Raw genomic sequence first — 13,482 nt, forward strand, 5'->3', positions numbered from 1 at the left:
GCCCAGAATGTCTCTGTTGTGTACGTGGATGAGCGTGCTCTCTAAGGAATGTAGTACCCAGAGGCCAGTCTACTAGATGCTGTGGTGTGGTGGCTTAAAGAAAACGGCCCCCCAAGGGAGTGGCATTATTAGGAGGTGTGGCCTTGTTGGGTTAGGTGTGGTCTTGTTGGAGGAAGTGTGTCACTGTGGAGGTGGGCTTTGAGGTCTCATAAATGCTCAAGCCCTGCAGAGTAAGATAGACCCCTTCCTTACATCTTGCCTGTGAGCCAAGATGTGAGAATCCTCAGCTCCTTTTCTATCACCGTGTCTGCCTGCACTGCCTTGCTTCCCGCCATGACAATGGTGGACTAAACCTCTGAACTATTGTCCAGCCACCACAATGAGATGTTTTCTTTATAAGCGTTGCCGTGGTCATGGTGTCTCCTCACAGCAATGGAAATCTTAAGACAGAGGCTGTATGAGGGACTGGGGTGTTGCTGTGATAGACCTATGTTTTAGTTTGGAGGACGTGGACTTTGGGAGCTTGGGTTAGGAAAGCAGTGGAATGATTTAAGCACTGCTTAATGGGCCATGCCAGTCAGGAGCATGGAGGACAGTGGTGCTGAGTGGTTGGAACTGTGGGGTCTTACTCAAGAGGTTCCAGAGGAGAAGGATTTTAATATGTTGCCTAGAGATCATTCCTGTGATATTTTAGTGAAGAATATGGCTTATTTTTGCCCTGGTCCGAAGAGTGCCTGAGGCTAAAGTGAAGAGATTTGGATTAATTCCACTGGCAGAGAAAATCTCAAGACAGCCTAGTATAGACCCTGTTGTGTGTAGTGTGGTTATTACTGGTCACTCATACCGATTTATAGTGAAAAGGAGCAAGAAAATGTACAATTTGAGAAGAAAAGGAGCACCAGGAAATGGAATGGAGTTAAGTCCTGTGTTCAAGGAGATAAACAGATTAAGAAATGGAATAAAGGGAGTGGTGACCTCAGGGAAAGATCCCACCCAGCTAAGTTTCCAATTTGTGAAAAGGAATCAAAGAAAATCTTAGAGCTGGATGTGGTGGTACACACCTTAATCCCAGCAAATTGGAAGGCAGAAGCTGGTGGATCTCTGAGATGAAGCTAGCCTGGTCTACAGAGCAAGTTCCAAATAGCCAAGTTTAGTCAGTGAAAAACTCATCAAAAAGAAAGCCGGTGAAGATGCAATTGAAAGAGCTCTGATGGTTTCAGGACAGCCAAGCATAAGCAGAGAAGGAAAACAAACAACCAAAAAAAAAAAAAAAACAAAAACAAAAACAAAAACCAAACAACCAAAAAAAAAAAAAACCCAAAAACCAGAATGCTGGCGAAGATGTAACTGGACAAGGGGGGCCGTATTCCAGCCCCAGCAAGCAGCAGAACCGGACAGCTTCCATCACTGGTTCTGGAGTTAAGGACAGAAGAAAGATGTTGTGGAACCTTCCTCTGTGAAAAGCTGCTGAGGCCAGGCGTGTGGCAGAGGTGTCTCTAACTGGATGCTGTGAAGTTGAAGCCTGGATTGCCTTGGAGACCTCAAGATACTGGAGATGCCAGAGTCTCGAGATCCTTGCCAAGCAGAGCTGCTAACAGGGAGTGGAACCAGCCCGGAGAAAGAAGTGTGCTGCAGTCAGCAAAGCTGAACAGAGCTGGAGACCTGAGGAGCGTCTTGACATCAGATAAAGAAATGCAGAGTTTGGAGTTTGCCCAGGTGGTTTTCAGTCTTGCTTTGGTTCAGTATTTCCTCACTATGCCCTACATTTTGGAATGGTATTGTATAGCCTGTGCTATTATATGTTGGAAATATGTAATCTGTTTTTTGATTTTGATTTTATAGGGGGTTACAGTTAAGACTTTGAACTTCGGACCTTTAAACTTTGTTGAGACTGTGATCGACTATGGGGACTTTTGAAGTTGGACTTAATGAGTTTTGTATTTTGATATTATTACAAGTTTATGGGGGACTGGGAGAGGAATGCGGTAGCTTGAATGTAATTGGCCCCCATAATTTCATAGGGTGGGGCACTGTTAGGAGGTGTGGCCTTGTTGGAGGAAGTGTGTCACTATAGGGGTGAGCTTTGAGGTCTCTTAAGGTCAAAATACTGTCCAATGTCTCAGATCACTTCCTGTTGCCTGAAAGTCAAGAAGTAGGAATCCCAGCTCCTTCTCCAGCACCATGTCTGCCTGCCATGCCCCACCGTGATGACAGTGGACTAACCCTCTGAACTGTAAGCAAGCCACCCCAATTAAATGTTTTCTTTGTAAGAGTTGCCATGGTCATGGTGTTTCTTCACAGCAATAGAAACCGTAAGACACAAGAAATTCATAGACTGATAAACTGTACACTTCCTCAGTTAAACATTTAGCAATCCCAATCCCCCCTCCCAAGAGGAATGGTGTCAATTTTGTCCATTATTCATACTTTATTCCTAGGGTTACTAGAACTTTCTATAGCTATTGGGAAAATATTAGAAAAGGAAATCATACAAGTTTTCTGTTTGTTGACTCTGGTTAGAAGGTCTGTTGGTGCAAGGATGTGGAAACTCATTGCTAGATGATGCAGGTAGCAATCTGGCTTTATCGAGTTTTCGACTCTGATCTGGTGGTGTCTTAGAATATTGTGCAACTGAGATGGTCTGGAAAATGTAACTTTTTTCTTTGAGATAATAAAATTTCTTCTATACATTAATTTTACAAAGAATTATATTTGTATCAAATACAAATGATTTTATTATCTTGGCATTCCCATTATTTTAAGATCAGTCTAGATTAGAGCCTGGCTCAGTGGTAAGAGCCTTGGTTGTTGTTCTAGAGCCCTGGAGATCAGGCTTTGATGTGACTCAAGTTCTAAGAAATCCAGGGCCCTGTTCTTGTCTCTGAAGGCTTCTGTGTTTGCCTGTGTACACATGCTCACCCCCCCACCCCCCTCACAGAGAGAGAGAGAGAGTGAGAGAGAGAGGGAGAGAGAGAGAGAGAGAGAGAGAGAGAGAGATACATACACATAAATAAGAAAATGTTTTAAAGTTAGGAGAGATTTAACAATACTTTATGAACTACACATGTCTCTTATAAAACTATTTTAATTTCAGAATCTTGACTTTTAAAAACAAATGGCAGGAGTCCCTCGGATTCCCTTGTCCCTGGACAAGGACAGCGTGACCTGAACCTACCAGGACATCTTTCCAAGTTCTTTAGGAAATGCTAAAATGTTCTCATAAATTTCCTTTTAAGTTGCTGTCATTTTATTCTGACATCTGTGGAGAATCACTGTGGAGAAACAAACTCTAGAACTTTGCCAAATGTGTAGATGTTTAATAGCAAACATCGGAACCAACATGAGCAAGTAAATGAAATGGGGGATAGGTAACAAGATTCTGAAAGTTTGCCTTCTTCTTTTAAGGTGCCCATCATGAAGTTACTAGATGGTTGGACTCCGGGTCAGAAGGGCTCTCAATGGTTATCCGTCTAACGTGGCTGGTGAAAATTAACCCTGAAATATTTCTGATAATTGCTCAGCCATCTAGTATTAAATAATTCAGAAGTGCAAGGAACAAGAAAATTTACCCCCAAGATGTAACATTTATTTATTTATTTTTCCTGCTTGCTCCCTTCCTCTTTCCCTCCATCTTCTCCTTTCTTTTTGTGTTTCACTATGTAGACCTGGCCTGGAAGTCACTGTGTAGACCAAGTAACCTTGACTCCCAGAAATTCGCCTGCCTCTGCCTCCTGAGTGCTGGAATTAAAAGTGTGACTCTAGGCCAGTTTGTTTCCTTCTGTTGTTGACCTATTTCTTAACAGAGGTGTGGGTCCAGTTTTAAGTTCTTTGGCCTGGTCTGGCCCACCCCATATGAAAGTCCATACCATAGTTCATTGTGGTTAAATACATGTAACAATTCACCATTGTAATAGTTGATTTAGGTGTCAATTGGACTGGGTCAAGGGATGTCCATAGAGCTGGCGAACATGACTTCTGAATGGTCTTTGAGAGCACGTCTAGAAGAGGTGTTTTGGATAGAAAACACAGAGCTGTCCCTGTTGGTGAGGACTGTCCATTCCTCCCAGAACCATGTGGCACAGAAGCAGAGAACAGGCAAATTTCTTTTCTCTTTTGAGGACATTCGATTTCCTCTGCCTATGGACATAAGGACGCCCAGTTCTTAGGGACCCTACGACTTGCATTACTTACACCCCAGGCTTGGCTCGTGGACTTGAAGTTACATAATGGCCACTGCTGGCCTCCCAGCTCTCAGTCCCGAAACTTCTCAGCTTCTGCAATCTCGTGAGCCAGTTCCATGGTAAATAGTCCTCCACGTAAGGTGCCCTTCACAAGTTGAAAGTGTATTTAACACCCTGAATGTCCACACTTAGCCACACAGAAACCCTAGAATGCCAACTGTTTGCTCTTGTGATCATGAGGACCACGGGGAATATGGCTACCCACTATACCCCAGCATTGGGAAAGAGCATCATACCACAAATCACTAGCTTGGGAAAAGATCAGAGTTCTAAACATGAGCTGGATTTGGTGTTTTATCTTTGTAATCCCAGGCATCAGGAGACTGAGGCATGAGACTCTCCAGTTTGAAAACATTCTGAGTGAGAGCAAATTTGAGGCCAGCCTGGTCAATATATTAAGACCCTATTTCAAAAGAAAAAGAAAAGAAAGAGAAGATTCTCCAAGTGTGGTTTCTATCAGTCCTGTGACTGGGGTCTTATCTGTGAGGTGTTTGTTTCTCTGGAGAACTCTGGTTAATACAGGCTTCCTAGCCATTCTAAAGTATGCATTCAGTGATGTTTGTGTATTTGCAGTGTTGTGCAACTAGGGTGATCATCAAAAAGAACCCATGCCAGTAACTCTTCATTCCTCTAATCCCCAGAGTCGGCAGCTTCCAATCTGGTTTCTATTTTCATGATTCCCTGGTTCTGGGCATTTGTTAAATGTAAACATGCAGCTCTGTCTGTAGCGTTTTCTGTCTGGTGTCTTTCTTTGCACGCCGCCTCCCCCATGCTGTGCCCCAGGCCAAGGCATCTTCTCTTGTTATGATGAAATAATACTTTAGAATTGCATGGACAATGCCATATTTTAATTATTTAAAATCACATTTTAAAAGGGAAAATTTCCTATTATGAACCTAACCTCTTTTTTCTATCTGAAGATCACACACAGAGAATTTGAGCTGCTTCTGCAAAATTCTGCTAACTGTGGCTAAATTTATAATCAAGGTCTAAATGTTTGCAGTGCAACACATACTCCCATTTCTGCTTTTCCTGTTTGGGCTCTAATTTCTGCTTATTAGTGGTTTTCCAAAGCATTAATTAGAGGCAGAATCATATATTAGTTCTACTGAAGATTAGAAGGCTAGCCACTGTTGACGTGAACTCTTAGATTCCAACTGAATTATAAAATGGCTTAAGAAGTACAATCCTGGCATTTCTAGGACCTTTCAGTTTTTGGTGATATATGAAAACCCATAGAGACACATTACAAAACAGTTAGCTCAGACCTTATCTGTTTGTATGGGAAACCAAACCTTTGTAATAGTTCAAAATCTGTACATAGGCACCCAGTGTTAGCGTCTCCGTCAAATATTCAAATACCCCACGTTTATCACATTGGGTAGTCTGAAGGCATCATTGGCTCATTTTATAAAGCACACATTGTTTAAAATGCCAGAGTGATATCTAGTACCTTGTATGCAAATTTTAAAAATATTTAAAAGTTGAAATACTTAAAATTTATTTTGTAGTTAGGAAGATAGCAAAAAAATGGAGCTCATCTTAAATATGAAAATTTGGCATTATGCGTAGAAATAAAAGTTTGACATAGTGTTGCCAAATGTTAAATAGAACCTTACATTTTTCATTTTCAAATATAGAAAAAATATTTTAATTATTTGCTTGAAAGGTAACTGATATCTTCTCTTTTTTTTCTGTTACATAATCACATTCACAAATTCTCAGGATTATGAGCTATAGACGAGGATTTAAATTGGTCAACTACACATGTAAATTTGACAGGTTTCCTGTGTTTTTGTTGCTCAGAAATGGATGTCTTATTTTAGTTATTTAACTTGAAAATCAAATGGTTTATGTTCATTTTACACATTTTATTCTGTAGTTGAGGTCTCTCCGAATTCCTGCCATGGCCTTTACTTCAAATTTACCTGTAAATAAATGTTCATAGTGTCGCTGTTAACTTCCCATGGTGCAAGTCTTTTGCCTATTCTTTCTTTTTATTTTCTTTTCAGTCATTAACAAATACTGAGAGAGGATGTGTGTGTGTGTGTGTGTGCGCGCGCGCGCGCGCGCGCGCGCATGCGCATGCATGCATTCATTTGTATGTGTTGATGGGCACGTGTGCCAGAAGAGCCATTCTGGTCTATTATTCTCCATTTATTTGTTTGAGGCAGGGTCTCTTCCAGAACTTAGGAACCATGTTTTCCCAGCTAGCCTGGGATGCAGGGAACCCCAGCAGTCCTGTCTCTACCGTCCTTGGACCTGGATATGGATATAATACTCAGAGCAACTGGAACAAGTACAGCCTGACATACAAGGAAGCACATTCAGTATGCGGGAAACACCAGGGTTCATTACTTTAATTGTTTTGCTCCATATGTGCCCTGAGAATCCGATGTCACCCTCTGATGTTCCGTTGTATTTCGTGGTCTTGCTGCCTTGGGTGCAGGAATTGTATTGGAGATGTATTGCTCGGGCTGAGTACCCCACGGGCGTTTGTCTCGAGATTGGCCAGCTATGGCTCCAGTGTACAGCCCAGCAATCCCCAGGACTTGTTTTGGTAGCTGGGATCTGTTTGTTTTTCTTGACCCTGTTTTAAAGTTCAAGTTGTACTTGATAGTGAAATGTTCTCTTGATGAGGTGTCTCCCCTCTTCTGGCCAGAAAATCAAGACAATATGACCTCGTGACCATTATTGGAGTCACATTTCATTAATTTTATCGATGAAATTTATTTATGGTTCCTTGTATTCATTTTTTAAACCCCTCTTTTGATCTCTTCCTAGTTGTCCAGCCTTGCACGAGGTGCAAGGCTGCAGAACTGAACATGAGTCCGTTTTTGCCCTTGAATGGTTTACTCTGAGGGTTTCGCAGTGCGACAGAGAACACTCTGCGGTGTCCTGTGGGACTTCCTGGCTCTTCCTAAGGATAGGGAATCTGGGAACATGGCTGTTGTGTATTTTAAGCCCGAAGTCTTTATGACCTTGATAATATATCCGTGACATAGTACACTGTCTACACAGCCTGTGCTTTGTGTCGAAGGACAACAGAAAAGAACTCTTGTCTTTGCTATGGCCAGCGGCCTGCTGAGGGCTCCAGGTGTGTTCTAGCAGCAGAACACACACCAAGACTCTCCCTTTCCCTGCCCCTTTCCCTGGAGCGGCTGAACCACAGGCTTCTCCGGGAAGGGAGGTCCAGGGTCCCTGGAATCCCTGTGTGAAGCTCCCAGGACCCCTTCAGAGGGTCATGACCTATAGTTTCATAAATACTGTTCTGTTTATGTGCGAACTTGCCCCTCACCCCCAACCCAAATTTAGTTCCTAGTATTTTTCCAGAGTATTCAAAATACATAGCAAAAAAGACAGACTTATTTCTGCATCAAAATGCAAACTTTTAGTTTTTTTTTCCCCCTTTTGTGTTGCTATATTAGATTATTTTAAGACGCTCCCAGGGAATCCAGAATCGTGTCCTTGTTGGGGGGAGGGCGGTAGTTTGGGAATTCTCTGTTCCTCTCAGCTCAGTAAGTGGCTGCAGGATGGAAGGGCAGGGAGAAAGCTTGATGTTATCTCCATGCAGTGTGAAGGCTTTGGGGCTTCTCTAGAGGCGGAAGATGGTCCTGGGTAGGGTGGGGACTCTCAGAAGTCTGGATACTTTGGATTCAGTACCAACTAACTCTTCGTTGGAAATTCAGCATCATATAAAAATTTCTAAGGGACATTCTTTGCTTTTTTTTTTTTTTAATTTTACAAAACTCTAAATCTACCCTTCCAGAATGCGTTACGGGGTCTTTTTATACTACTTCCCAAATGGCAGAAGACAAGCCCGGCCGTTACAGTGTCAGCTGTCAGAGTTCCTCAGACTGGAAGACCCTTTAAAGCACTTAGTGTTGATTAGCTAAGTACAGTTTTCTTTCCCACAGCTAGGTACATATTTCAGAACCATTGGGGTGGGGGTCACAGTTGAGTTTCTGAAAGTATTTTTGCCCGAGTATAAGAAAAATCTGAATTCAGCCAGGGGGTCCTTCATGTCTTCAGTCATCTCTATACCTCTATCTCCCTGTGTAACATCTGAGTGCCCAGAGGTGTCCCAGTCCCTGACACCACCTCTGCAGAGGGGACAGGTGAGGGACATGCAGAATGTCTCCTGCTTTTACTCTTGGTTAGGGGCACACTGCTGGAGTTCTCTTTCTTATCTGTAGTGTAAACTGATTATTGAATCATCCATTTCGGAACATTACTTGGTTTGGTTTTAGATAAGAAGTCTCCCGGGGACGAGTTTTCAATGACTTCATTGCTTCATGGGTCCACATGGGGCAGAAGGCTGGCCTAAGATTTAGAAATGTTGAAAGAAAATCTCAGTGACATGTTAGCAAAACGGCAATTGTTAGACTCACATATCAGTTGCTGTGTGAGTTTTGTTTTGTTTGTTTTAATAAACCCCAGGAGTTGGGGGGTGGGGTCTTACTAATAAGAAATCTTTTGAAATCTCTATGATAGGAATGTCTTGCTTGTAGACTATAAATTCCAGGAAATTCAAAACAATTTTTCTATGGCTTCTTTCCATAAAGAGTAAGTTTCTTCTTCTACCTGTAAGTACACAGTTCATTTTCAGAATGACTTGCAGGATTTGAGAAAATGTACATTGCTTTTTCTTATCAAGTGTAATATTTAGAAAGTGGAGAAGCTAGCTGGGCATGGCGTCACATGCCAGAAATCTCAGTACTCAGGAGACTGAGGCAGGAGGATTGTGTGTGGAGTCAAGGCCAGCCTGGGCTACACAGTTTGACCCTACTCCCCACTCAAAGGAAAGAAGGAAGGTGGGAAGGAAGGAAAGAAAATAGAGACAGCTTTTCCATCTCAAGAGTCCTTGTCTGGCAGTGTGTGGATCAGGGTGCATCTTCCGAACAGGAGGCTAGAAATGCGCCCCCCCCCCGCCCACTCAGAGGCTCCCTGAAGCTGTGCAGGGTCCCTAGGATGCTCTCAGCTCTGCTTTGAGTCGCTTTATAAAACCGCATCTGGAATGTTTGCACACAGAGAGCCTCAGTGCAGGTGTGTGCTACAGAGCTGATTAGACCAGCTGGCGTCCCTTCTTGTGGAGGAGTGGGGAGGTGGGACACAGGTGTGGCAGACCAGATTTGTTAGCACTTTCTCATGTCACCAGCATTATAGACCACTCGGTGCGTGTTGACACACCTAAGTTTAGAGCAGGATCTCTGGGCATCATGAGGAGTGGGTAGAAAGAGAGGAGAGAACAGAAACTCTAGACAGTCACTGGAGTTGTCTGTAAAGCTGTTCCCGGGAAGGATGACCTCTTAGACGTGTACGTCCTAGCTCAATGAGATGAAGCCTTTTGTCTTCAATTGCGCTGCTAGAATTTCCTGCTCTTGTACAGCGGACTCCTTCACCTGGGTTCTAGGTACATTTTTCTCACATTGGTGCAAAGTTTTGTGTGTGTGCCTATGAAGAGAGAGTTCTCAAATGCTGTGTAGCTCCCAGAGGCTCTCAGACCTCGATATAGAATCCCTTCCCTCAGGAGGCTTCCCGCTCGTCTCCTCATCACATCACCCCTCCATTGAGTTCCCTGTTGCTTTTGAAGCTCATGACACTCAGCTTCGTGTGTGTTTTCATGTGTGAGTTGGATAAAGGATTGAGGGTGGACTCTTCAAACTGCTCTTTGGATTTCTTAGAGATTGTCGCATGCTGCCTGTCCCATTTCTCAGAGGGAGATTTCTTTGTTGCAGTCTGCCTCGGCTCTTCTCTCTGACTCCCAAGGACAATATAACTATAAAAACCTCTGCAGGATTGTTTTTTTTTTTTAATTTGGGGATGGTGGCTTAAACCTTGATCCCCCTGCCTCAGTCTCCTGAGTGCTGGATTACACGTGAATCACCACATCCGGTTTGTAATTATTGTTTCTAAGCGATAACTGATCCTAAAAGTTTTCATTCTTCTGCCTTTTTTGTTTCTTTTTCTATTTCTCAGCTTAGAAGAAATTAGGCAATTTAGCCATAGTTCTTTCAAATGTTTGGGCTGAGCTCTCCTCACATTTGGGGGGGGGGGCTTTTGTACCTTCCTGCTTTTGCTGGGTTCTGGGTGTCTGCATCTGCCCTTATGTGAGGTTTGCTCAGGTGGAGAAAGAACGGGAGAGGAAGGCTTCTGAGGATTTGGTTAGCCTTAGCTCATGGAACTTTTTGTGCCTGCCAAATGACAAAAAAAGGGGGGGGGTTGTATTGAGTATTTGTATTTTCCTTTTAATTTCCCAACCATAGTGTGAATTCTTTGTTGCCAAGTGGCTTTGGGGCTTTGCCTGGGACATCTGTGCCAGAGTCAGAGAGACTCATCTTGGCCAGACATGGCCACATATTGAAGAAGGAACCGATTCCAGGAAAACTCAGAGCTAAGCTTCTTAGAAATCTTTCCTTGATTGTCGGAGCCAGGCCTCGACACTCAGACCATCTGGGGAACTTTGGACCCGAACACACCAGTGTCTGTTTCATGCATCTTCTCATTTCATAAGCTTAAAAATATTCGTGTTCATTTGAGATGTATATTTATTGATTTTACACATTTTGAGCAACACTTTCACATATTTAGCAGCTTTAAGAAAATATGTCTGCCTTCAGACTGACTGCAAAGCAAGGAAAGAGTCAGTGACCCTGGAGATGATAGTTGCTATTCTCTGGGCCTTGGTGGTTCTCAGTGAGCCACAGGCACACCCTACACAACCACTTACCTGTTAGCCAGTGTCCGCGACACTCTGTAGTTTGCAGGTGCAGAAGCCGTGCCTCCTGCCCTCCCTCTTGACAGCATGCTTTCCCTGTCGCATGTACCTATGTGTTCAGGCAGGGCTGCAGTCTGGACATCTGCCTCCGCTCTGCTTTGATGGCATCTCTTGTGTCTGGTGGCTATCGATCTGTTTATTTCTAGATGACGACGGTGACTCTGGAGTGCACTATGTGTCTGAACAACCAAGGAACACATTAGTTTGCTGGAGCTGTGGCTGACATCACAGTTCATTTAGTACTTTGATTTGCTTCTGTGCTCGCTCCAAGTCTAAAAATGGTCCTGTGTACAGAAATAGTTCCCAATAGTTTGAAAATTGCTGCTTGAGATTTGTATTTTGCTGCAAATTAACTAGCTAAACCCCTTCAAACATAGCTGTTTCTTCAGCCTCTTTCCCAATCTTTTGGGTTACCTATGCATTTACAGAGTGGATACAGGGAGTCAGTAGTGTTGCTGCCTGCAACATACTGTTATCAATACTCGATTCAAGATGCATCTTTTTGCGTAGTCTGTTTGGAAATTAAGATGGGCACATTCTGTAGTTAACAAGCAATGCTATTGTATGTGTATCTGCAAACTCTCTATAGACTCATATGCCTTGTGGCAGCAAGACATGGAGAATTAAAAGATCCTGCCGGCATTTAGAAGGTGCTTGTTATAAGCTAAAGCATGGGTTTTGAAAAATAAGAAAAGCGTGGTGCTTTATTTATCCATAACTTGGGCACTCTAATAAATGAAATTGGTTCTCGATTGTCTCTTAAAAATAAGGCAGAGATCAAAGTGGGCCAGCAGCCATAGGGAAAGTCCAAACAGTTGGGTTTCTATGCTCTGCTCTGGGGATTGTACAAACTCAGATGTGTCCAGGGGTCATCTGAGGCCAGACAAGGGCTGGATCTTCTGGGGCTGCAGCTACAGGTGGTTGAGAGCCACCACTCAGGGTGCTAGGGACCAAACTCGGGTTCTCAACAAGAGCAGTAAGTGCTCCTAACCGCCGAACTACCTCTAGCGCCTCTTTTCTTTTCCACGGAGGCTGTATATCATCACTGTTTATCCCGTCTGATCGCTGGGCTTCATGGCTTTGGAAATCCCCGTTGTGTTGGTAGCTAGAAGGGGTAGGGCACTGCCCTTGGCAGCCGCTCTCTTTGCTTTCAGCGGTTTTCTTTGGCAGAGCATACCTAACTTTGTACCAGTTGGAGGAAGTCACCTGGAAGGCCCAGAGGAAAAACCCACCATGGAGGATTCTGTTCTCTAATCCCAACTTAGTGTTCATGGTTGAAGGGTGAGGAATCCCTGAGGAAAGGTCATTTGTATTCCCACGCTACCAGTTTGGGGGCACAAGAGAGTGTTCTGCGTTCTTTGTTCCATTCTTAGTGGGTGAGCCATGTTTTAGTCTAGATGACTGGGACTGACCAGGTGACGTAGCCGCTAGGTAGTAAAACAATGGCCGGACGTGGGCAGCATTTAGCTTAACCACGAATGGCATCATATATACATTGATCTGGAGCTGCCTGTGATGCTGTTGGCCGTGAGCCGTGAAACGTCTGAGTGCTGCCTAGGTGCTGGGATGAGCGCTGAGCTCTCTCCTTGCTTTCTTGGTCTCCTAGGTTACACTGCATCTGAGACCCATCTCCTCAGTTCACATTCACTACAAGCCAGTTGTGTTCCTGCTCAACTCCCCACAGCCCCTGGTCTGGCATCTGAAGACAGAGAGACTGGCCAACGGCGTTCCCAGATTTTTCTTGGTAAGTGTTCAACACCTTCCCCCGAAATGCTCCTAGTGCAAGTTTATAACGACTCTCAATTTTTGCAAGACATTTTGTTTCTGGAGGCAATATTTTGCGATGTACCCAAGCCTGGCTTCCCTCGGTCCTTCCCAGTGTCCCAAACGCTGCTGGGATTATAGTTGGGTATAGTGTGCCAGTTTGTAATGCATTTTGAAAAAAAAATAATCCTTTCCATTAAAATGATACCAAAGGAGATTGTGCTTTTACTTGTGCGCAGGGCATGTCTGGATGGCATGGTTAGCAATCCGCAGAGAGCGGATGCAGCACGTGTTATGTGGAGACACAGTCGGGCATCGTTTGTTTGCACGGTGGAGCAGGACCTGCTGCCATGCTCTGTGTGGCCTGAGTCTTGGTGTTCCCTTCCGCCTCGTGGCATTAAGAGCTCTGTCAGAGCTGTAAACAGCCTCTGCTGTGTGGTCTCTGACCACAGAATAAATACACACGAGCCTGTTTCTGTTGTATATAACTCGGGCCTCATTCCCGATACGACAGACTGTTGACAAAGTGATACAGTGAGCTCCAAGCATGAAATCATTTGTGTTTTATTTTTTAAAAAAGCTGGAGCCCAACTCTTTGCAGAGTGCTCCAAATATTACCTACTATTTGTAAATCATGTCCCTTGGAGTTTGCCAGAACGTTCGACTTTGGTAGTTGTGGAGAAATGGATGGGTTGTTGG

The 13,482-nt window shown here is 43.8% G+C and overlaps 1 protein-coding gene across 1 annotated transcript in view; it reads left to right on the plus strand.

Moving 5' to 3' along the window:
* The window catches only part of Tgfbr3 (transforming growth factor beta receptor 3), a 171,993-nt gene that overhangs the window by 91,822 nt on the left and 66,689 nt on the right, over positions 1–13,482 (plus strand). The window contains exon 4 of the mRNA XM_075942916.1: positions 12,626–12,763. Coding sequence (XP_075799031.1) covers positions 12,626–12,763 — 138 coding nt within the window. The remainder of the gene's footprint in view (positions 1–12,625; positions 12,764–13,482) is intronic.

This window comes from Microtus pennsylvanicus, chromosome 12 (assembly GCF_037038515.1).
Source record: "Microtus pennsylvanicus isolate mMicPen1 chromosome 12, mMicPen1.hap1, whole genome shotgun sequence".
Taxonomy (NCBI): Eukaryota; Metazoa; Chordata; class Mammalia; order Rodentia; family Cricetidae; genus Microtus; species Microtus pennsylvanicus.